General features: G+C 51.2%; 1 protein-coding gene and 1 long non-coding RNA gene across 7 annotated transcripts; one reads left to right on the top strand and one right to left on the bottom strand.

Moving 5' to 3' along the window:
- Window positions 1-457: 457 nt before the first annotated feature.
- On the bottom strand, window positions 458-17,282 carry Irf4 (interferon regulatory factor 4). Of its 4 annotated transcripts, none has more exons than XM_087181710.1 (9): window positions 17,182-17,281; window positions 16,231-16,468; window positions 15,191-15,377; window positions 14,343-14,431; window positions 13,642-13,786; window positions 11,838-11,945; window positions 8,873-9,226; window positions 5,433-5,545; window positions 458-3,496 (listed from the first exon to the last, which is right to left on the bottom strand). In XM_087181710.1, exons 2-9 carry the CDS (start codon window positions 16,444-16,446, stop codon window positions 3,353-3,355), a joined length of 1,356 nt encoding a protein of 451 aa, XP_087037836.1. In that variant the 5' UTR covers window positions 16,447-16,468; window positions 17,182-17,281; the 3' UTR covers window positions 458-3,352. The 4 variants fall into 4 exon arrangements, with proteins under 4 accessions (XP_087037836.1, XP_004847855.1, XP_087037837.1 ...); XM_004847798.3 differs by having other exon boundaries at window positions 13,642-13,783; XM_087181711.1 differs by lacking the exon at window positions 11,838-11,945 and having other exon boundaries at window positions 17,182-17,282.
- Window positions 17,283-17,338: 56 nt separating this feature from the next.
- LOC147826151 (uncharacterized) lies at window positions 17,339-21,916 on the top strand. Of its 3 annotated transcripts, none has more exons than XR_015439271.1 (3): window positions 17,339-17,683; window positions 18,251-18,717; window positions 21,616-21,916. It is a non-coding gene; the product is annotated as an uncharacterized LOC147826151 (long non-coding RNA). The 3 variants fall into 3 exon arrangements; XR_015439270.1 differs by having other exon boundaries at window positions 17,339-18,443; window positions 18,540-18,717; XR_015439269.1 differs by having other exon boundaries at window positions 17,339-18,717.
- The last annotated feature ends 2,730 nt before the right edge of the window (window positions 21,917-24,646 follow it).

Raw genomic sequence — 24,646 nt, 5'->3', positions numbered from 1 at the left:
AATTTCTAGCCACAGTTTTAGATCACAATGCTGGTTAGCCTATGGCCCTTCCCCCTTCAGCAACAACAAGATCAGATGAGCTTTGAATATAAAAGGAGATATTACAAACAACTTCCCGGGAGCTACTAGAACTTTTAGAACAGAAGTACAAAAAGCAGTCAGGTTCCAAGGGAATGAAGATGATGAATAACTCTTTCCAGATGTATTGACATCTGGAAGATGTGTCCTTTCTGAGAATTGCCCAAAGCTAGCACATTTGCAGTTTTCTTTTCTTTTTCTTTTCTTTTCTTTTTTTTTAAAACAAGCTGAGCAAGTTGAGATCTGATTTCAGGGACACTCAACAACCAGGAAGGAAGTAGACTGCCAAAGCAGCCTCACTGAGAAAGTCGAACAGAAGGAGGAAGTAAGTAAAAAGCTGTCAAGAGGAGTGTTCAGTAACGCACAAACTCCATGACAATGTTTTTTAAAAGTCTTTATTTATCAGCTAACTAAAAACATTGTATTATCACATCAGTGTGTTCTGAAAATGAAATCTACATCAAAATCCATGACAGGTATGAAGAATGTTCACAGAATGTTCTGCAAGGTCTCAACAACACGGCAGGACCCTCAAAACACTGAGTCAGCCAGGGTCCTACCCACCAGCAGTTCTCTCAACATAGGGGGCACAGGGCAGGGGAAGAGGGAGAAGTGGATCCCATTACCTGTAAGGTCCCTTTCACCTCAAAGAATCTGAAGCAAAAAGGAGTGTCCACTGGAGGACTGACCTGTTGGTCTTTCTCTTCTTTTCTCCACCACATCTCTCCTCTCTTCCACTTCAACTATAATTTATGGGCATGTTCCTCAAAGCAGTGAAAATAAACACCAGGGGAATTGACCTTCGCTGCATTCCTGCGTCACGGTGGTCAGCAACAGATACCAAAGGATGGGTGAGACCCAGCCGCAAGCTCAGTCTCATGGACATGGTCCTCCTGTGCTTGAGTGATGACTATACCATTAGTGCTGCTCATGCCTTTGCACTTTACATTCCTTCTCTCAATGCAGCAAACTCTCTCGCTCGAACTCCGCTGAGCAGCTGGATTCCCTTCAGGGTGTCCGCTCTGTTCTGCTCAGGGTGGGGAGTTACAAGGTTTCAGCTCTAAACAAATTGGTCACCTGGTCTCTGTAATGGTCCAGATGACGTTAGTTACTGCCCAGAGTTTCACTAGACATATGAAATCCCAAGAACAGCGAAAAACCAAGCCCATGTATCTGTGAGACTTGTACAATCCCTCCTCTGTGATTCAGAGCTTTTTAGCCATAACAAGTACTCAAATCTTCGACAGCATCTTCCATTTAATACAAACTAAATTCTAGTGTGCACATCACATGAGACGACAAATGAGGAAACTATTCCTTTTCAAACTCCGGAGACCACTGTCAGGATTCTTCACCTGACCTTTCGTTGTTCACCTCCTATTCATCCCTCAAGATTAAAAAAGTCCACATATGTCAGTATGACAGTGCGATCAGAGATCATAGCCCAAACCAACAGGCATTTTTCAGAAAAAGAGGATTAACTGTAAAAGCAGCAAATATTTTTTAAAAATTCACACACACAGCATTAAAAATCAGGCATCACTTGGAAAATGAAGACTACAGGGTCTGGAAGGGACAGGTCCTGAGGAGACTGGTAAAACGCTGGCACTAGATTAAATGCTCTCAGGGGAGCAAGGAAGGGACGGGGGCCCTGGGAATCAGCAGTTCCCGATTTTATCTTCACCTTCCCGTAGGATAATATACCCCCGATACTCTGCATCTATAAGATGTATAAATCACGGCATTCACGGGACACGTTGGTTCCCCGAGGCACCCACGCTGCATGGTGGATGAGCCAAGTCACCCCTCCTGGGTGCAGGCCTCTAGAAGGGTGAGGTAAGTGTGTGCCTGCAGGCAAAGCTAAAGTCTTCTTGCGGACACTTCTGGCGGGGGGGGATTTGTGTTGGAGAAAAACAGCTGCCTTTTATTTCTTCCTCTTCTAGACTGCTTTCATTTACTATAGCCAATATAGTCAATATGCAATATTTTAGTTTTTTTAAATCCTTTTTTAAAAATAAAAGAATTGACATTCCAGGGCTTCATTGCATTCTATACTTGATAAAGGCTGTAACTTGTGTAATGCGAGGGATACAACCGGCATTTACTAAGTGCTTGCTGAATGAATTACAGAATAAAGCTTAGTATAAGAAAGCCACATACTTTGGAACTATTGACTCTTTTGCTGAGCCTGGAAGTAATGCCAGCTATTTTGTAGTAGGAGAAAAAATCCTGGAGGGCAGCACCCCTGTCTACCCAAGACACGAAGGGAAGCAGTCTGGTGAATCCAGGCAATTGGGAATTGGTGGGATTCTGTTCAAAAATAGATTTGGCAAAAGCCCAGTAATTTTAAGGCCCTGCCAAACTATTATTGGCATGAGGAAGCATCTAATATACAAAATAAGCAGAAACAGCCCCTGAGTGTGCAGTTACACAACTAGCAGAAGCCTGCCTGGGTCTTCGGATGGGCTCACAACCTGAGCCCCAGCTCCGCCTCTCAGTGTTGTCATGGATACTACCAATACCCCAACATAACAAACAGAAGAGGGGAAATGTCACCACGCTTTAAAAATACATCTTTAGTACTGGGTCTGTTGATTTTTTTCCTTCTTCTTCTTTAAGAAAAAAGTCTTAGTAATAATTTCTAGAGAATGAGAAACAAGAACCAAATGAATTATTCCTATGTGGAAGTAGGCCTAAGGTTTTTTGGCTGAAGGAAATGGCAACAGAGTTCACCAACTAGCTTCCAGGGCAGGCCAAGGAGAGGAAATGGGGTGCAAGGGTGGACTCTGCAGAGACCCGGCCGGGGCAGGTGATTCGGCTTCTATCCCTCAGCAATATTTCCACACGAACTGTGGCTCCTAAAACATGAATACAGTTCTTTTGGATGTGCAGTGTGGTCTGCAATTTGGACTTTGTTTCCCTGAGAAATGATACAATACTGAAGTTTTTGCCAAAACACAAGCTTTCTCAGTCTTCAAAAGAGAACCATATTCCAGCTTCTATTTTAGAGAATGAAGAAATGCTTGGTGAGATTCATGGTATGAAAGGTGGCAGTCAGCGGAGCAGCGGAGCTGTCTGCCCATCAGACCTGAAGACTACAGTTCCTTCTGAAATAAGCTCATCTTCCTGTCAGAGGCAGCTGATTTTCTACACCCATCCTTGCTGTGAGCTGCAATTTTCCTCAGCTCTGGAGGTAAGAGAGAGGGCAGTCCCTCGGCTGTCCTTGTCAAAGCCAAATACTTACAATTAAAGAAGTCATTTGTCTGGATGGTTTTCACTCTGGAATGGAGGAATGTCGGATGGATCTGTGGTAGTCCTCGGGGCTGCTGATGTGCTCTGGTAAATCGTAACCCCGCAGGAAATGTCCACTGTTTTGTTGAGCAAAATAATACAGTTGTCTGGCTAGAAGGGGTTCCACCTTTAACAAGACATTAAAAATGTTATTGAGGTCTTCTTTTTAACATTGTGTAATTAGCTTATCATGAAATAACTCTCAAATTCTAAGGGTTAAATTCTAAATAAAGTTCAAAATTATATTCTATAACACACCAAGACATTTCATATTTAAAGTCATCTGAAGCGCCACTTTTTTATTACTCCTGAATATAGAGCAACCTGTGGACAGAATCTACTTAGTTCTGGACTTCAGTTGAGACTAAACACAAAGCTGAACTTCTAAATCAACTACCACTTGAAATTTACATTTCGCTAAGACTGAATGAACATTATCAGATCAAACAATCAAATCAAAAGGTCAGGCAAATTTCAGGGTAATTTAAACTAATGAGTTTATTTTTCCACAACTTTAGTACGACAGAGTGACAGCTCATCCTGAACGACTGAAGACACCCTGGCAGGCTACAGAATTCTAAACCAAACGGGAAAAGAAAAGGAAATAAAATTCAACAGCAACAAAACTGCTATCAAAGGAAAAGAGAAGTTCATTGGCCCCAAACATATCTAGTCTGGTTATTAGTTTGGACCACCAAAGGTCTACATTCAGCTTTTCCCGAATCACCGCACCAAAGGCCAGCTGAATGCTTTCAATGAAATGTGTTAAACTGAGCCTTCGCGCTATGTGGTATAAATGTCTTGCACAACTCCTTTGCAAGCACCTAAGATGAATTAAATCCATAGTGAAAAACAGATCTCATGGGTGTGCACCTGTACCTTTTCCTTTGATGGATCCCACGGCACCTTGCCTGGGAGTCTTCCTTGCCTACTGTGTGGAAAGGCACAAATTCAGAAACTTGAGCCTCACACTTGGATGGATGTAGGATGTTACCACTCCTCCCAGATGCTGCTTAGCAAGGCTGGGTTTCTCTGGTCATTGAGCCAGCTCTGTTCACAACCAGACACCAGCAATGCTATCATTCACTAGAGAGAAGTTAGGACAGAATGCTAAAATCTGGGATTATATTTTTGTTGCTGGTTGACTGGTTTTTTGTTTCTACAATTAGGAAGAGTAAACTGAATGTCCGAGTTTAAAGAGTGTCTTATTTCAATTTTCTTTCTTTCTTTTGGATACTACAGATGAGGCTAAAGGTGTTATGCATGCTAGGCCAGTGCTCTACCTCCAAGCCACACCTTCCTCCTCCAATTTTCAATAAGAAATATCACTAGAGCTAAAATCTCATCTGAATTTTGATATCATGGGGTGTAACTTTTTACCTGGGATTGCTCATTGTCTGTTTGTAGTAATGTAAAATTTTCAAAATCAAAAATTGTTTTTTTCAAATGACAAATGTTTTTTCTATGACAAATGAATGCTCAGTGGTGTCCATATAAACCTGTTTTCTCTTTTATGAAAAAGATGTGTACATGGTGCACAGATGCATGAATCTTAAACTGTGCAGGAGTCCGGGGGGAGCAACTGGTCTACCTGGACTCTTGAAAGATGTAGCTGCCCCCAGATAATTATTAAATAATTCCCAGAAATCCAGAAATAAAAGAGAGGCTGGGAAATATCTGGAGACGACCTGTAATACACACATGTGAATGGGTAACATCCCAACTGGAGAGAGATTCTCCCTCCAGGGAAGAGGTGCCAGCTGGGCAGTATTTAAAAGCCACGAGACACAAAGAACTTCAAAGAGCGACTGTTAGTGTCAGTCCTTCTGAAACATAAGGAGACAGGTGAGTGGAGCCCTGGGTTGGAGTCTCTGGTTCTGCGCCCCGTGACCTTAGGGCTGGAAGCAGCACTCGGGTCCCTGGGCTGGGCTGCCGCACGCGCGCTTCCGCTTCCTCGGGCGCTAGCTCAGGGTTACACCCTTTTTCCCAGTCTTCTCTCAGTGGAACTCTGACAGAGCCGGAAGATGGTGTGCAGGGCAGTGAGGATGTAACCAGATACTCACGTGAGCCGTGATGAGCTTCCTCTGCCTCTGAGGGTCCGGGAACTCCTCCCCGAAGCACAGAGTCACCTGGAAGCGCGGCAGGGGCCGGCCGTGGTGAGCGAAGGCCTGCAGCTCTGAGAAACAGACAAGGCCACACCATGTCAGAAAGCCGCGCCGCCCAGGGGACCCAGAAGCAAGAGCACTGTGCTCCCTCCGGGCAGAGAAAGGGGCCGGCTCCTCTCCTGAAGTAGGGCCGGCCGTCGTGTGCAGCCCTCAGATACCACATCTCACACTCGCACATGCGCGCGCGCGCACACCAGGGGCAGGGGGCACTGCCCAAGCTGAAGCACTGCTCTGCAGCGCCGGCCCACTGGCAGGCCGCAGGTCACAGAAAGGAGGGAAGCAATGGCGTTGCCTGGAGGCAAAAACCATAACGTCCGCAAAGGAGATATTTTCATTAAGAAAATCAGAATGTTCCCACATCCCAGGACCATTTTAAAACTTCAAGACCCAGCTGTGGAGGCCACACAATCCAGTCAGTGTCTATGTTACTGAGGACACGTAGATGGCTCAGGGACACCTAGGTGGCTGGGGGCCCAGCTATCAGCAGCTACATCCCACTTGGCTCTAGGTCTAAACCCCAGAGGGTGGGTCTTTGAGCAGACTTTCTCGCCTTGCTTTGGAGACAGAACAATGACTTGGTTGTGGACTGACGAAGCCCCAGGGTCCCCTATGCCAGGCCACTGCTCCTGCCTGAAAGGTGCAGAGCAGAGGGGAACACTGTTGGAAAGACTCATGTCCGGGCTGGGGATGTAACTCGAGGAAAACAAGTAATAAAGATGTGAGTCCTAACTCCTGTCCCCCTGGCAGACTCCAGGGGGTTCTCAGAACCCGAGCTCACATCCAGAGTCCCTTCTGCAGAAGGTGCAAGTCTAAAGGAGCCTGTGCACTCCCGCAGAGCAGCTGTGCCACCACATCCTTAGCAGATATGCCTCTGGGGACCGTCCCTAGCAGGGTGAAAATCCTGAATGGGTAAGACAGCAAAGATTTCCACTGCTCTGTGCAGCAGAAGTTTCTAGCTAACTCATAGGACTACTTGACTTCCTGCACTTTTTTTCCTTCCTGAATTCAAATCAAACCTCAGCAATGCAGTAGGATGTGTGGAGCACACTCCCAGAGCTGGGGCCCAGCAGTGGAAAGCGGGCACAGGCTCTGGAGAAGCTATGTCTCATACACTTGCCAACGTGAAGACGACGGGGGGACCTGTCCCTATGCACAGCTGGAGCTTTGAAGTCCCAGCATCCTCCTTGAGCCTCCGTAAACCTCAGAAGTAGTGCCGCAGAGCACAGGCCCCAGCCACAGAGAAGGCGAGAGAAATGAGGGAGAAGAGCCCTTGCTCACTGACGAATCCGCAGTGCAAGGCCAGTGAGATTGCGTGCCCTGGCGCCTGTCTCCTCCTGCACCTGCTTCTGGGCCACGTCCACCCCTCACCTGAGTGCACCCTGCAGCTCTATCTGTCACAGCGGGGCTCCTGACTCCCTGTAGCATGCACGGCAAGAGAAACGTGCAGAAGCCAGTGCCAGTTCTCTGGCTTGCCTTAATCTGAGCCCTGAATCTACAGAAACCAAGATCTACAATCCCCGGCGAAACGCCAGCCTGGGGAGCTCCCTCTCCCAGGACTGCAAGCACTCTCAGACCCTGTGGTGGGCAGCAGGGCCGCCCTCAGGGCTCTCCACTCCTCTCTGCTCCTTACCGCCAGCACCACGCCAGGCCCCAGTGCGGATGGCTAGTGCAGCAGTGGCTCAGGGACAGTCCTGTGGCCTCCGCTGAGGGGCGTCTGCCCCAGATCCTCTTCACCACACAGTCACCTTGGGCAACCTCTTCCTGCATCCCACCTCTGGGGAAAGGGTTTTATCTGGGGAATATTTGTTTTGGGCACCAAAGGAGAATTTGGATGAACTTGTGCAAACTTGGGCTGCTTAAGGCAAAACGGCAATCAAATGCTGGCAGTGCCAGCAGTGTGTGCTTCCTATTTTCACTTTAAATGAGTTACAACATGAAGCACGTTCAGGATCCAGCAAATCCACTTCTGGGTATGTACCCAACAGAAATGAAACCAGTGTATCTGCACTATTCACAGTCATCAAGATCGCGAATTAACCTAACTATTCACCAACTGATGAATAGATAAAGAAAATGTGGTGTACACACAACAGAACACTACTTTGCCATGAGGAAGGAAATCTTGTCATTTGCAACAACACAGATAAGCCTGGAGGACATTATTTTCAGTGAAAGATGCCAGGAAACAAAAGACATACCCCGAATGACCTCAGTTTTCTGGGGTGTCTTAATTAGAAAGCCTTCACCCCTCGGTATCTGAATACAAAGGTCCGAATTCACAAAGCAGAGTAGACTGGTGGTCACCAGGGGGTGGGACAAGGGGCTGGGGAGAAGGAGGTCAAAGGGTACAGACTCTGAGTTAGGAGGGATAAATTCCATAGGCCCTACTCTACAGTGCCAAGGCCATAGTTATTAATTAGAGTTGAACTTGCCGCTTCTATGAGTTCAGCTCTTTTGGGGGGGACGGTGTACTCTACACTTGAGAACTGCTAGGAGAGTAGTTTGCAGTGGCCTCTCCACAGAAAATTCCAGCTATGTGTGTAATGCACACTAGTGAGCTCGGTTCATCCATTCCACGATGTGTGTGAAGTGCTAAACAACACACGGTCCCCGTGTTCAGGAAAGCGAGTTACATGAAAACCTGAGATACAAGGTGCTCTGCATGGGCACCCGTGAGAGAGAAGGAAAGGATAAGGAAGAGCCAGCAGGGTGGCAGCCTTCTCCTTGGGGAGCTGGGCGACACTGCTGAAGAAGCCCCACCGTGGCAGTCAGTGATTTCATGAACACCAGCCCAGGCCTAACTGAACTGTCTTGAAATCAAAACCAGAGCGACACAGTGCACTGATTCTGGAAAACATGATGCACAGCATTCGCAAGACAGAGGCAAGGCGAAGCCTCCTCCTTGTTCCCCTTTGCTACATGGATTCGGGGCACCGCTCTCCTCGGTCCCACCTGCACGGCGGCATCTGCACGAGGTGATGGGACTCACAACCGAGAATGTTAGATGTACCTAAAACCTCCACGATTTTTCCAGGAACCAGAAAAGAGCTGAAGTCTCGGTAGATAAGCTTGATGAGACCTTTGCCAATGAAACAGAGCTATGTCAACAGGTGGCCTCTGAAAACCAGAGAGCTGAGCGCTAAGCCGGAACCCTGTCCACCTGGGTCATCTCATCTGGACACCGGGCCTCGGGACCAGAGGGGATGAGGACAGAGGCAGAGGTGGACACGAGCTGGGCGGGATGGCACTTCTGGGTGAGGCTCGGGGCCTCCACCTGGGGCAGGAGGGGACCTGTGACCACTCTGTCACCACCTCCCCCACAGACGGTGAGCTGGTACCTGACAGAAACTGCTGCGTGTCGAAGAGCTTGCAGGTCTGGTCTCTCTCCAGCTTGTTGGGCCGGTCGCTGCACAGCGCCAAGGGCCCGTCCCAGTAGATCCTGCTCTGGCACAGTCTCTTGGCATAGAGCCCATCCGGGGCCATCCACAGGACCACACCCCTCTCCAGGTGGCTCAGCAGCTTCTCTATGTTCTTTCTCTGTCCGTTGTCCTCCGGGTAGGGGAACAGGACCGGGTCCAGGTTGCTGGCATCGTAGGTGTGTCCGTGGGAGATCCGGCAGCCTTCAGGGCTGGTCGTGGTCAGCTCCTTTACCAGGATCTCCCGGTAGTACAAGCAGATGTGCAGCCGGCAGTCTGCGAACACAGAGCTCTGCGGTCAGCGCTGATAGGCCCGGGTCGACCCCCAGAGCAAAGCTCAGGAGGTGGACACAGGCTTCCTGGGTCTCCCTGAGCACAGGCAGCCAACAGATGGGAGCCTGGAGACATCTGTGCTCTTGTCTTCTTCCGGACAGCCTCGGCCTGAGCACATCTGCCTAGAGAGGCTGTGGAAGGACACGCATCCAACCCAGCAGTCCCAACGCTTATGTGCTCATAGGTGCTTTCATTTGTTTGAAAATAAAGGAACGCATATATTTCATTAATTTTCTGCGAAATACGTTAAAGTCAAATTAGAGAGCACCTCTGTTAAAGAATCTAAGGAGTCACTCTGGGGTAATGATGCGGACAGTGGTGATATTTACATCTGAAGTAATTCGTCACTGAATGGAAACTCATCTTTAAGCAAATCTATTTTGAGTTTGGAGGAGGTGAGCCCTAAGTTTAACGTTACTAGCAAAAAGCATATAATGATGTTTCAGAAGAAAAGCAAGTACAGAATGACCACACACCTGGAACTTCCCTAAAGTATCAGTACAGCATCGGATAGATGATATAGATAGGGTGGATGACAGGTGGACAGATGATAGGTAATAGATAGACAGGCAAAACAGACAGCAGTCTAACCACTACTCCCTCAACTACAAATGGTGATTTCGGGATGCTGGAATATGATGTTTTTAGTTTTGCCCCTTTTGTCTTTCTGATTTTAAATTAGTTTTCTATAATGAGTAGTATGTGCTGCTTTTATCATAAATTCATTCTGGGGGAAGAAAAGAAGTTAAGGCTGGGGGTAACTCGTGGTGCAGTGTTTGCTTAGCCTCTGTGAGGCCCCGGATTCCAAACCTAGCACCAAAAGCAGCGCGCGCGTGCGTGTGTGTGTGTGTGTGTGTGTGTGTGTGTGTGTGTGAAGTGCTGTACAAGCCTCCATCAGTGTCAAACCTGCTGAAATCTCACTCAGGTTTGTGTTTAAGTTTGAATAGCTCTAAAACTGGGCTTTCTAAAAAAATCTTTAAAAGATGAATTTATTTATAAGTTTTACTGATTTCAGAAACCTCTTTAAAGTCTCACCCACAAACTGAAGGACCAAGCTATTCTGGCGGAGGGCTCCTTACTGAAATGTAACTCGAGGCCCAGCGTCTTGGGTGGAATGTAACATGGCAGGGAATCACAGCTCTGATAAATGCATCCAAGATTGATAATTAAACTGCATTATGCATAGCAAAAAAGAAACCCACAAAACCCTCTTATTCCTCAGGGCAGGTTTTGAGATTTAACCCACACGGCCATCGCTTCCATTTCTGCCACTGTGAACACCGAGTCAGATGCTCAGCCAATGTGAGTGGGGGTTGGCCATCGGAGGTGACTCTCAGGGCAGGTTTCATTTCATTTAATGTGTCAGAAATCACAAGGTTGCAGAGATATAAATAGCTGTTTATTTCCTATTCTTTAGGCACCCACACAAGTCTGAGATGCTCAAAAAAGGGTTTGAGAGTTTCTAAAAACAAACACAAGTCTTGCTGCTCAGAAGCAGCTCCCCACCCTACGGGATCCTCCGCTATTGGTGAGCGCTGTCCCAGGAGAAAGGCACAGGCCTCCTCAGAAATTTACAACCCGAAAGGACCTGGAAGGTGAAGCTGTCGCTCCCTGGTGGGCAGAAGGCCCAACTCTCATCTCCCTAAAACCTTCAGAATTTAGCTTATATTTTCTGTGAATGGTTTTTAAAGAGGTCAGAGCAGGGTGAGAATTCCAAAGCTTGAGCTATAGATTTTTACTATAAATTCAAATTCCACCAAAGAACAAATTAAACTATTATTTGTATATCACTTCTGTTCCCAATTTAGATAAGGAATATTCAATCTGTATCAGATTGGTTTTTTTTTCGGTACTGGGGATCCAACTTGGGACCCTGCACTTCCGAGGCAGGCACCAGAACCACTGAGCTAAATCCCCAGCCCTTGAAATATTCTTTAAAGCCAAAATTGTCTTGGAGGACATACACCTGCTAAGTCCTGAGGTGCCTTCCTCAACTCAGCACCCAAGGTGCAGGAATTCTTTCAGAAGTGGAAGGCGTGAGTCAGACTGAACCCCTAATTTGCAAGTCTGGTGGAAGAGCAGAGAGCGCAGTGTGCACTCCTCTGGGTGAGCGAGCCTCACACAGCTGGGCCACAAACAGCGCCCTCAGAAGTTGAGGGGAGTCTGGGGCTGGCCCTGGAAGGACGAACAGCCTTTCAAAGTGGAAGTTCTTACGCCTTCCTAGGAAACTGTTCTGCACTGTGAGACCGTTGGCCACAGGCACCGTGGTTGCAGGAGCCTGGGGTGTGGCATGCTCCAGAAGCTCAGGTGGGTGCCCAGGCAGAGCTTAGGCACCTCCGTCCAGCCCCCATGAGACCTGTTACAGACGCTAGCTGCTTCCTGCCAAGTTTCCTGCTGCTCCTTGCTCTCTGCGGTGACTACAAGCCTTTCCAGCCCACTCCAGAGCCTGGAGGGTGCAAAGCCGGTGTCTCTGTCCCCACCACTTCCCAAGGCCAGAGGAGCCAAAGCAGAGGCCACCTCCTGCAGGAGCTTCCACATCGAGCACTGCACTCACCTGAGAGCGCTAAGGCTTCTGCAGACCTTATGCTTGGCTCTATGGGGATTCCGGGAGCCGGGGACTCAGGTGGGGCACAAGCATAAAAGGTTCCTGTCACCTGGCAACCTGCATTTGCAAATAAAAGGCAGAGGGTGTCGGAAGAGGGTCTGAGTGTGCACTGAGCCTGGGAGGGGGAGGCCGGCCTTGGGCACCTTCCAGCCCAGCAGGCAGTGACCCTGATGCCTGCAGACGGCAGGGCACAGGCTCTTAGGGCAAAGACAACTGAAATCCAGTTGGAAAAACTAAGGCTGAAGGAGGAGGGAGCCACTGCACAGCACTGGAAGGAAACTCACAACCCTGTCCATAATTTATAAGCCGGGAAACTGAGGCTCAGAGAGAGACAAGGGGATCGGCTCCTGCTCACATGGCCAATTCATAGCAGGGCACTGAGCTCAGTTGGGATGATTTCTGACCGAAAGCCTGATCAAAAACCAAAGGAGTGTTAAGTCCATATCTGTTTTGCTCGGTACGTTTGGGTTCAGGAGAAAACGGACCTGGGTCTCAGACAGCACAGTAGCTATGTGTTGCCTTGAGCATAAATAGAGAAAGAACGTGCCCAGAACCCCACTGTGCTGACGCTGGCTTAGCATCTCCTGTGGTGGAGGTTGGACTCTCCATGCAATCTCATCGCACAACTCAAAGCACTGCCTTGAACTCCTGTGCTGTTTGCTCACTGCAGCCTGCACTCTGGGCACAGGCCTGAGTCCCAGAAACTAGTGTCATTTCAAATCACCCTTGAAAAGCCCATAAAACTCAATTCTAAGCTTCTCTACTTAACATGCCACTCAATACAAATACTGAATGAAGATAAAAACCCTTCAACACCAGAAGGCAAGAATGCCTTGAACAGGACAAGGAAGGGGAAAGGATTGCCTTACGGGCAGCGACATTCCCAGAGGCATTAGAGGTCAGCGTGCTGACCCCTCAGGACCTCCACCGAAGCAGCTGACTCCAAAGTCCTCAGGCCTTCGCTCACTGCACTGAACTCACTGGTAAAGTTTTCTTGGCACTTAGCTACCTAAGATCTGCCGTGCAGCCTCATTTGATGTCCTGGGCCCTGTGGGCCGCAGACCACATCTAATCCAAGATGAGCCGGTCTTTGGGACCCAGTACTAGCCAGGCTCCAGCGAAAACATTGTCTTTCTTTTTCTTGACGTTTGTCCACTCCCTTCCTATCATCTCCTTCAATGCCAAGAACACCTCTGTCCCAGGGACGGACACTCGCTCAGTAGTCTCGGGGTGTCCCTGCCCAGGGAGGCACGGGCACAGCTGGCATTTGCCCCTTGTGGACAGATGGCCAGAAACAGACTGCTGAGCTTGGGGCCCTCAGTCAGCAGTAAGGGAAAATCCAGGAGGGAAGGCTGCCAACATCCAGCCCATTTTGCTTACGGTTACAAAAAAGATTGGAGACAAGATGAAAAATGTTAACACATTCAGCAATGTATCGACAAACATTTGAAGCTGCGGTCTTGTCTTACATGGAAGGCTGGGTTTGGGATTAGGAGATCCGGAATGCAGCCCAGGCCCTCACTTAGTGGGTGACTTGGGCTTGTTACTTCCATGCGGGGAGGTTCCTTGAACTCTTCTATTTGTTTTTTTAAGGGCGATTTTAGCTTTCTGGGATGCTGTATGGGATGTGTAATTAAGGACCCACACAGGGTCTTTCTAGGAGCCCCCAAGAAGGAGGAAGCCCTGGCACCCCCGGGAACGCCCAGAGCCCACATCCCCATCCGCTCTGTCTCGGGCCCAGCATGCTCCTTACCGTTTTCACAAGCTGGACCTTGCCAGTGGTGGTTTCGGGGACCAAAAGGCATGGGGCACTGATACGGGATTTCTGGGTGTGGCTGGTCAGGGACGTAATCCCTCCAGCTGCGGTCGTGGGGCGGCATCATGTAGTTATGGACCTGCTAAAGCAACGCAGGGAAGCTGAGATGAAAAGTGTCGACCTGGGAAGTGAGGTGCTTTCACATCTTCCCAGCCCCTCAGGGAACCCCTTCTTGGGCCAGCAGCTGAAGCCATTTATCATCTAAAAAGACGCGAGTGGACCGCTCATCAGACCAAGTGGACGGAGCCACAGAGGATCTGAGAGCACAATGGGGCACTGTTGGGAAGTGCCGACTGCTGTAAAGCATCATCATATGGCTGCGTTTGGCACCAAAAATACTGTAGGGAAATCTGCCTTCTCTTCCCCACCCAAGTGGACACAGGGAGCTGCAATCACATTGGGCAGCCTGCAGTGATCAGCTGCCCTGTGGTTTCACATGACAAAGCTCTGCTTCCAAACCCTTCAGAGGTCTGATTCCCAGAGGACTGGGGAACCAGGCAGAACACACCCAGTCTCCCCACTCAGCCACCAGGGACAGCGATCAGACATTCACTCAGTGACCAGGTGTGTGCTGAGGCCTCCGAGGGCCCAGCTCGGAGACCCGGCCCGGCCCCAGCACCCTGCACTGTCCTCCGAACCTGGGCTGGGAGGGAGGTGTAGGGTGTCGTCATGGAGTAGGCGTGGCTGATGGTCATCTGAGGGTCCTCCAGCGCAAGCTGCTTGGCGCCTGTGTGTTTGGGGAAGAGGGAAACGGCACAGAGTGAAAAAAAGGAACTGACTTCATGTCAAATCTTGGAAAAATACCTGAGGGTTTGATTCTTAGAATGCATAGCATGATGTTGACAAATAAGGCATTTTCTAGCAACTCCCTTGGGCAGTTATTCGTCCACACCATTAAAGTGATGTTGACAGGGTCTGCCTTGTGCACGACACTTAAGAAATTAATAAAACACAATGTGTGAATGTGCTTTTCGTCTGCCAAAAGCCAGGGCCAGCCAGACGCTGCAGGATTTATTTAAAATGAAGATCCTGGGCCCTGCTTGGGACACACTGACCCTCGTCTTGGACAGAGAGGACCAAGGGTCTCAGCTGTAGTAAGCACCCCAGCCTGCTCTTAAAAGCCGCATTTTTATTACTATAAATAGTAACTCTTTGTGGGTGTACAGTATGCTTCCCCTTGTAGAAAACATCACTAACAGCTATTAGACAACAAGCATTAATGAGTCTTGCAGGCTTTCTTTTTCCATACTGTAACTGGAAACAGTGCGCGCACGCGCACACACACACACACACACTCACACTCACAGAGGCAGACTCCGCAAAATGATCCCACACCAATATTGCAGTATTTTCAACTTAAACATCACAGAATTTGGGCAAGGGACCCGCTGGGCTATCAAAAGCAAAACTAGCAAGTGACACTCAGAAGGAAAGGAGGGCAGTGTAAGCGCCAATGGCAGCCACCCGGGTTTCGGGAAGCCCTGACCTTTCTTGGCCCCCTCTGGGACGATCCTGTACACTTTGTATGGGTCTGAGATGTCCAGCTGGCTCCTCTCCACCAGCTCCTCAAAGTCGTTGCTCTTGTTCAAAGCACACCGCAAGCGAGTCTTCCAGGTAGGAGGGTCTGGCTTATCGATGCCTTCTCGGAATTTTCCTTTAAATAGTGCCCAAGCCTGGGAGGAAAGAGCGGAGAAGGGAAAGTCAAAACACGGGTCTTCTGGGCTGGGGATTTAGCTCAGTGGTTTCGCTGCCTGCTGCGCAAGCGCAAGGACCCAAGTTCGATCCCCAGTACCAAAAAAAAAACCCAACCAAACAAACAAAAAAAACCATGGGTCTTTTTAAAGACAATCTGGGAACGGCACTTCTCCAAGGAAGAATGATGCTTCCTGCTTATGCGTTGGCTCAAAATGTGTCACAGACAGGCAGCAGGTGTCCCCTAGGCAAAATAACTCTGGGACTTCTGGTTGCCCGGTGGAGAGATGGCCTTTTTCTGGGTATTTATGAAGAGGGGCGGGCGTGGAGGCCCCTGGAACGGGCTCTACTCCCTGGCTGGGACCAGCGAGGGAGGGGAGGCCCCTGCAGAGTGAGTGTGGACGCGACCACACCGAGGGCAGCAAATCCCCGGGGAAGTCCCCATCCCCGCCTGCAGGTGGGGCCCCTGGGCTCCCGGGCAAACGGCTCTAAGGGCCCAGCCCGGGAGAGAGCACAGGAGGGGCGCTGAGACGGCCGGAGCGGGGCACTGGGAGGCGGAAAGTGAGAAACTGGTAGAAGGTGAGAGTGCTAGAGCCTGAGAGCAGAAAAGAACCAAAGAAAGATCCCGCGCGCGAGGAACTCTGAGGGGGAAACAGAGAAGCCGCGAGGGCAGATGTGTGATGCAGAGCTGAGAGGGATGCGGGCCGGGCCGGGTCCGGAGGGAAACAGAAACCCGCCCCGCCGGCCTCTGCCGCCTCCTCCGCCCCTGCAGGGCCCCGGACCGGACCGAGGAGGGACGAGGAGTCCCGGCGCCCGCGCCCGCCCGCCGCGCACCTTGAAGAGGGCGGCGTCCTCCTCGCGGTTGTAGTCCTGCTTGCCCGCGTGCTTCCACGGGATGCGGAAGATGCTCTTCTCCTCGTTCTCCCACACCAGCCCCGGGTACTTGCCGCTGTCGATCTGGTCGATCAGCCACTGGCGGAGCTTCCCGTTGCCGCAGCTCACCGCGCTCATGCCGAAGTCCGCGCCGCGCCCGCCGCCCTCCAGGTTCATCCCGGGCGCTGCGCCCGCCACCCTGCGGGACAAGGCTCGCGTGAGCGCCGCTCCGGGCGCCCGGCCTCTCCAGCCCGGGTCCGCGCCTCGCCGCCGCCAGCCGCAGCCCTGGGCCGCGCACGCAGCACCGGCACGTGGACTCGCCCACCGTCCCGGGCGCAGCACCCGGCCCCGCTTCCCTCCGCTGTCTTCTCCAGCGCCCTCGCTTCGTCCCCGGTCACCCGCACCTGCCCCAGCCAGCGAGGATTAAAAGGTCCTGGCAGCAACAAGTGGCGGGGACCGGGTTACGAACAGGTGGGAGTGCAGCTGCGCGCAGTGCAGATGGTCCCGGTCAGTGAGGAGGCTGAGGCGGGAGAGTGCGATGCCAGCTCCGGCCTGGACGGAGCCGGCCGCGGCCGCGCGCGGGGCTCTGAGCGCCCACATTCGAGACGCTGCTCGGGCGGTGCCGGCCCCGCGCGCCGGGGCGTCGGGCCCCTGTGGGATGCGGCCTGAGCGCAGGAGCCCGACCGGAGCCCACGGCGCCTCGGTCATCCCGGGCCGGGCCGGAACGGTCGGGTGCGCGCATGCGGGTCGGGTCGCGTGAGGCGGGGACCAGGGAGCCGGCGGGGTGCGCCCGGTGCCTCCCCAGGCCTCGCCAGGGATCTGGGCTACCCGACCCGGCGACCCCGACCCGCTCCCAGCGCTGCCCGCCCTGAGGCCGCCTGTGCCCCGCTCCCTGCCCGCTGCAGGCCTCACCTCGCCGGACTCGGCTCGCGCGCAGGGGGACCCGGCTTCAAGGGCAGAAGCGGGGAGGTGAGAAAGAGGAACTTTATAGCCGAGCTGCGGGGCGGGGCAGGGCGGCTCCGCCTGCCACGGGGCGGGGACCTCGGAGCCTCGGAGAGGGACCCGGGCCCCGCGGCCCCGCGACCCGGGCACCTACCCAGAGCGCACGCGCGGACCCCGGCCTGCGGGGCCGGGAACCCAGGACGGGCGGACCAAGCCGCCCCAGGGCCCAGGGCCGTCCGGCGGCGAGGAGCTGGACGGAGGGCACGCGAGCAGGGAGGGACCTGGCCCTCCTTGTGGACGAGCATCGCCACCGAAGAGAAAACGGGAAGTGATAAGCCGTGGTCCAAACTGCGGTCCAACACTGATGCGCGGGTGCGGGGGCCCAAGTTTCGGGAATGCCAATGGAAAGAGGAGGGGCGAAGTTAACCGCTCTGAATCGCAGTCACCTTACAGTGACATCGCTCTAACCTGTGTGTGTGGAAAGCAGTTTCTTAGTGGGGTATAAATGTCCAACACAGAAGTAATAGTTAAGCGGATCCAGGATGTACTTAGTTTTCCAAACTGTCTTTAATTCCCCAAATTAACCCCGGAGCTTTCACCCCAAGGTTCTCCAGGTCGGCTGGGACCCCCCCCCCCCCGCACGCACTCGCACACATTTATTGACTTAGCATTTTCAGGTGAACTGTCGGAGCAGTTTCTATAGCTTTCTCATCACCGCCCGGGGGCAGCCTGCAACTTTTGAACAGGTCTTGATTTCCCTTGTTTCTCAGTGTTTCTTAATTAATCTCGTATATTGGATCGGGGTCCTCATTGGAGGAGTGAACTAAGTTCAGGCCAGAGTAAAACAGGCAGAGAGGTACAGATAGGTGTGCTTTCCCTAAAACCAACAGGCTTTCTCAGAAAGTAACAGGATGCTGTATGTTTCTTTCACCCGGGTGAGTAAGTTTTCCATGATCAGAGTCTCTGTAATAAACAACCGGGTTTCGTTCAAAGAAAATTCTGGTCACAGCTTGTTTTTTCCTTTCTTCTCTGTTCACAGATTGATTCAGCGCAGCGCGTTTTTCGAGGTGCTTCCTACCTGGGAGGAGCTGGAGCCCGTGGAGCCCCACGGGGACAGAGCAGAGGTTGCTTTACATTGCCTCCAAGCACCCGAGTCCCGGGCAACACTGCTGAGGACAGCGACAGGCAGAGCTCTGTGCACTTTCGCACACGTGTCCTCTGTCCTGGGTTTAGTCAGTTTCAAAATTTTGCTCACCCAGCTACATCCTTGTTTAGAAGTTCAAAACAATAGTCATTGCATGATTTTTTTTTTCTTTAAATTTACACAGCTACCTCGTTTGAAGAAGCGACTGCTAACCTTCAACGCCATCTTCTGGTCTACTTGTTTGTCATGCACATCCACTAGAAGCGCTGTTTTCTTAAGTATATGGTGAAATGAATGCAGAGAATGAACTGCTCAAGTCCCTGAAACTCTGTGTGCCGTATTTTGGCTTAGGGGATGACCAGGTAGGTGCTGCTGGTTGGTAACCAAAAAGCTTTTACATCCAGAGTCACAGCTGAAACCAACCAACAAAAACATGGCCGTTTAGGAACTTCCTCTTCCTCTCCCCCACTGAGACTTGAGGAAATCAGTCTCTAACAGACCAGACATTTATCTCCAAATATTACCACTAGTTGAAAAATGAAAATGGAAAATCAGTGAATTCAGGGTCTACCTCAAACCAAAGCCAGTCTTCAAACTCCATGAGAAGCTTTCAGTGAGTCATCCAGGTGAGGTGCTGTTGCCAGTATGGCTGATCTGAATGCAGAAGAGCTAAATGTTCCTAAATTCAGCATTTTAAAGATCAGTCTTTTACAATTATATATCTTGTAATCACATGCAAGAAAAATGTTTTATAAAACCCATATTAGAAACACAAAAATAAGTGCTGGCTGGGATGTAGCGCGGTGGAGTGTTTGCCTGGCAAATGCAAGGTCCTTAGGTCCCTCTAGCGTGGTGGGGGTGGGATCGAAACCTTGTTCTGGACGCTATTTCCTCACTGATTCATTCTTAAAAGGGAGCAGGACAGTGATGTGTTAAAGCCAATGTGATTTTATCTTTGAAAATTTTTAGAGTATCATTTTTAGCTGTAAAAATCCTGAAAGTGTTCTATTGTTTCGAGGAAGCTCATTTAGGATAAGTCTCTCCCTTGATGCTTGGGGCTGTTGAGTATGCAGTGCTGATGATGCCCTGACCATGGGGTCCTGCCTGGCAGAGGACGTTACTGGGGTTAGACCTCAGGCTGTGAGGCTCCACCACACCTGGTTAAGCCACGAGGTCTGGAGGAGCGGTTTGCTCCTGGTGGTGCTAATCTACAGTGCCGCCGCCTGGCGTATCCTAGGTGCTCTGCACGTCCGGCCTGGGCCATTTATACCCTACCTCGGTGCTTGGAGAAGTCCCTGGACTCCATTGTATTTGACACATCGTCAACCGCATCTCCCTGGTGGGCAGGGCAGCCAGGATGAGGAAAGATGTCAGAGAGGTCCTCGAGGCCCAAGAATACAGCTCTGCCGAGGGCCTCTCTCCGGGGCTTCCCTGGTGGGGCTGCCCTTCGCGTCAGTGCTTCCGGTCAGCCTCTGAGTGCAGGCCGGGGGTCGGGTGCATCCCACTCCAGGCCCAGCTCCCTGGCTAAGTCAGTGGGTGAAGAGCCCGGCCTGTGATGAGGAAGTTGGCAGCTTCTGGCCGCTGAACCCTCTCCTTGCCCTCAATAGTTTTCTTCTCTCTGGTCTTGCAACCATTCATGGCTTCCTGTTGGATGAATTTGGAGTCAGAAAAGCTGTATTATTTTTTAAGCCACTGATCTAACTGCTGGTCTGCACTTCATTCTCCTTCATGGAACTATATTCTCTTTGAGGAAATAGGAGGAAATGGACGCTGATTCTCAGCCATGCCTCTCAAACCTTTAATCCTCTGGAGAAAATAATCTAACCTTACAAGCTTGTACAAGATGGGAGCTGGCGTGGGCCATTCTTGAAATGAAATTGTGTATGAAATACTCTCAATGCACACATAATTAAGAGAATGGAGTTGAGGATTCTTTGTAAAATATTACGTTCTTCACTAGTACTATGATGCACAAACTGTATTTTTTTGTATAGAGCTATATACACTTTTTAATTTAATTTAGAAGATTCTCTGAGTTTCTTTGATGAAGGAATTTTCAGAGTGCCAGCATAAACTTTCCCAGAACACGGGCTGTGGGGAAGCCTCGTGTGAGCCCCTTTGGTGCCGGGGTTAATGTGCCCAGCTTTGGCTGGGCAGGGGCTAACCAGCTTCTTGCTTGTGGAAAGTGGGATTTGCCTCTTTAATTGATTATGGAATGAGAAGTCACAAGGTCAAAGACACTAGGGCAACACTGTCTCTTTTCCTTCTGTTTATAAACAACGGGCTGTTCCCTTCTTGTCTCCTGGTGGCCTGGTTTCCAAGAAGTTGCCTTCTAGCGCTGCCCTCTCTCCATGTCACTCGCTACGTAAGTGGTGACGTGGCCTGAAAGGAGCCTGGGATCCTGCCAGCTCCGGCTCCCAGCCAGCGAGTGTGTGAATGGCCTGCAGTCACTGGCGGCTTTCTGAGCACTGGAGCAGTGGGTGAGAGGCAGAACTCGTCCGTGGCAGTGCACAGCACTGAGCCGGTGACACCTCCACTGCTCTCTCAGCCGCACACTGAGGCGGTGTAGTGTCATCTGCTGCACCAGGGTTACTCCTGCCGCTGCGGCACGTGGGTGGCAGAGTGTTTTTCAGGAAAGGATAGATCACGTGGTGCTAACAAGATGCTCCTGAGACCTCTGTGTGTGTGTGTGTGTGCGCGTGTGTGCATGTGCGCGCGCGTGCTACTTGCTTACATGAGATTTCCCTGAGATCTTGGCTGATGCAGAATGAACCTGGAACCCCCCTGGTCACTTGGCAGAAGGGGCCCATTGAGCACCGTGTGCTGTGCTTGGCAGGGAGTCGCCTCATCCTGACCCAGCCTCCTCTGCGGCCAGGCGAGGACCACGGTGGAAGATGATGCATCTGGAACAGCATGAGCATGGCGGGAACGACAGTAATGCCCAGGAGCCCTGGGCTGTCAGCTGGGGCCGGGTGCACAGGTTGACGGAAGAAGCCAGAGGGTGGATGAGCTGGGAGGGGAGGTCGAGGACTCTGTCTCTGAGCTTGGGGGACAGGATGAGCAAGCAGTTAGGAATAGTTTTTTGGGGGGAGGGCAGACAGGTAAAATTTGAGACCCTGAATTACTACCCAGCTGAATTCTTTATCCAGCAGAAATTTGCAAGGCAGAGCTGTCTCTTGGGAGATGTTGGCCCGTGACACCTGAAACTGCTGCGTGGTCCATGCAGTGAGCCCTGAAGATGGTGCTTCTTGTCCTTCCAGGTGCGCTCTTGGTGACAGGATCACTGACTGCGGACCCAAGTCCTCTCTGCCGTTCACGGGGCAGTTGCAGATTCTGGGACTGGCTGAGCACAGGCTGAGTGCAGCTTATCCGAAACACTTGGGCGAGAGTGTCTCAGGCCTGGGACTGCTCTTCTGAACTTGGAATATCTGGATGTACAAAATGAGACGTCTTAGGGTTGGGACCCAAATATAAACACAAATCCACCTATGTTTCATATGCATCTTATAGCCTAAAGGTAACTTTATTCAATATTTTAAATAAATTTGTGCAGGAAACAAAGATTCGTGGTATAGAATGTCCTGTGTATAGCATCGTGCTAGTGCTCAAGAAGTTTTGGGTTTGGGGTGTTTGGACTAGGGGTCCTCAGCAGGTGTTTTTGGGAAGTGTCTTGAATGGATATTCATGAAGTCAAGGGAAGGAAGCAGGATGTGGCAGAGAGCGAAGCTGCTGCAGTGCTGAACTGAGAAGACTTCAGGGAGATCTCCAGAGCTCCGGAGCTTGGAGGAGCCTGCTGCACACTGGGGAGAAGGGCCAGGGCGCTTCCACCCACAGACCGGCCTGGCACTGGTCGGCTGCCCGGGTGGGGCAGTTGCGGTCTCCGAAGAAGGTGGCCTGCTGAGAGCCCCTCCCAGAGCAGCCCCAGGCCAGGAAACAAGCAGTGGAGGACAGCACCCACTGAAGTGCCAATCTTGCTCTGCTTTGATCCACTTCCTCTGGCAGCACCGGGAGCAACTTCTCTGGCACCTTGTTGGCCTTTCTGCCTGGAGTAGGGGTGTGAGTTCTAGCTAATAAAAATGTGAAACCTCCAATTAAGTTGGAATTGCAAACAAACAGTGAACGACTTTTTCCATATAAACATTTGGACCCTATTTATACTACAGAAACTATTCATTGTTTGTTTGAGATCAAGATGTGTATCTGGTGCTATGTGCTCCTCAAAAGTTCACAGGTTAGAAACTTAATCCCCTGATTAGAAAGTCAGTGGCATTTGGAGTCGGGCTTTTAGGAGATTAGGGTTAGCTTTGGGGTGAGGGCAGGACCCCCGTGATGGTGATGGAGGCTTCGCAAGGCCAGGAGGAGAGCCTGACCCAGCAGCTCACCCTGTCACCGTGGGACGCCTCCACCACGGCCACCGAGAGGCCTGCCCAGCTGCTGCTGCCCCTCAGGGGCCTCCCAGCCTGCAGACCACGAGTCTGTCGCTGTTTACCAGTGACTCAGTCTGCCACTCACTCACACAAACAAAACCGCACGAAGACATCTGGCAGCGCTGTCCTGCAGGAAACGTAGAAGGGGAGGGTGGGTGCTGCCAGCCACAGCCCCGGCCCTGTGCTAGTCCTGGCCCACATGGTGACTCTCAGCGCGGCTGCTCCTTTGTCCTTGGCGGATTCATTGCCTTTCGCCAGTGGCATGGTCGGCGGGTCTGAGTGGGTGCTGGGCTCATGGCCAGAAGCTTGGTCCTCGGTGTGTCAGGAGGCCATGGGATGGTTAAAGGGGCCCAGCGAGAAGGAGCCGGGTCCCTGGAAGTGTCACCTGGAAGGGACTGGGCAGTGGTCTTGAGAGGGTTGTTATGAAAGAGTGACACACTCCTGCCGGCCTCAGGCTCCTGTCTCTGTGGTGGCCATGGAAAACGACCAGAATAACCAGCCTCTCTCTCTGCCGGCGCAGTGCTGGACACAGGCCCTCATCCTTGAGGGGCTCAACCCCCAGCCACACTTGTGCCCACTCGCCATGTCCCGTCAGCGCTGCCCCTGAGAGCTGAGAGGCCGCCTGTCTTGCCTCACCGAACTGCAAGGCAACGCTGTAGCTCCGACACCAGCGTCCCGAGGGTGCTTCCTCTGGCTCCCGCCCAGACCTCCCAGGTGCCGGCCTGAGCCTCAGTCAGTGGGACCCTCAGTCTCCTGCCACCATAATTCCTACCTTGGATCTTCAGAGCGCGAATGAAAGCCTGGCCCCTAGGAGCCTTCTGCTCTCATCGGAGGGTTTCGAAGGCCGTGAGGCGTGGCAGTGCCCACTGGCCCGCACTTCCTGGGAGTCTGGTACCCTCTGAGGGGGAGGTGGGCTGCTGCCTGGAAGCGACTGACTGCAGGGAGCAGCGCTGCCCTTCCAGTCTGGTGGAGTGAGTCCAGTACACATCCTCCCCCGTCACCAGTACAGCAGGCACCACTTGAACCATGGGCTCCTCACTGGTCTTCACGATAACTGAGGGGGAAGTGTGCGGGCATTAGGGTCCATTTTGGAGATGACCCTGTTGAGATCAATGGAGCAGCTGGGAGGGAGGACAGCGTCTGTCTGGAGCTTCGAGGGTGTCCCGAACCCCAGGCCTGGGACTGGCCTTCCAGCTCCTCTTCGGTCCCCACGGACTTGGTGGTGTTTCTGTCTCCTGAACTGAGCTCTGTTTTTGTTTGGCATCGTTCATTAAATAAAAAGAAACCACTTTGAACAGAAGAGCTCAGGATTATGCCTCGAGCCCCTTGATTAAGCTTCTAGATAGATTAATTTGCCTTCTCTTGAGCAATCAGCATATTGTTGCAGTCCCAGACAATACAGTCAGGTTCACAAACGAATTCTGGGCTACACTTGGGCAGGTTCAAGAAGAATGAGCTGCGTGGAACTTTGGGGAATCTTGAAATGTTTAATTTTGACAATTTGTGATTTATATGAACAAGTTTTTGTTTTACAGATTATATGCCCTTCTTTATTTGATAAGCTTTACTCTTTCCTGGCTTTAAAAAATAGCATCTGTGACAAAAGGACCCAATATATTCTTTACATATTATAAGATTCTGAAATTATCAACATTTTTCCACAGACATTTCCCAATTCCTTCAATATTTTTTCTTTTGAAAATCAGTGAGGTGAAGCTCTGGAATGTGTCCATCCAGCGGATGAGTATATGTTTAGTGGGTGCTGTAGCATTAGCCTGTTGAATAATTTTCAGAACAAAATGCACTCTTAAAATACCGGGTCACCCTGTGCAGACCTAGGTGATGGCGACCCTGCTCCTGCTCG

The sequence above is a fragment of the Heterocephalus glaber genome, unplaced genomic scaffold (genome assembly GCF_053883595.1).
Source record: "Heterocephalus glaber isolate CG9 unplaced genomic scaffold, H.glaber_assembly_v1.0 deba00001472, whole genome shotgun sequence".
In the NCBI taxonomy this organism is placed as follows: Eukaryota; Metazoa; Chordata; class Mammalia; order Rodentia; family Bathyergidae; genus Heterocephalus; species Heterocephalus glaber.
The sequence above is the reverse complement of the archived record's forward strand: the minus strand, read 5'-3'. Positions and strand labels throughout refer to the sequence as shown.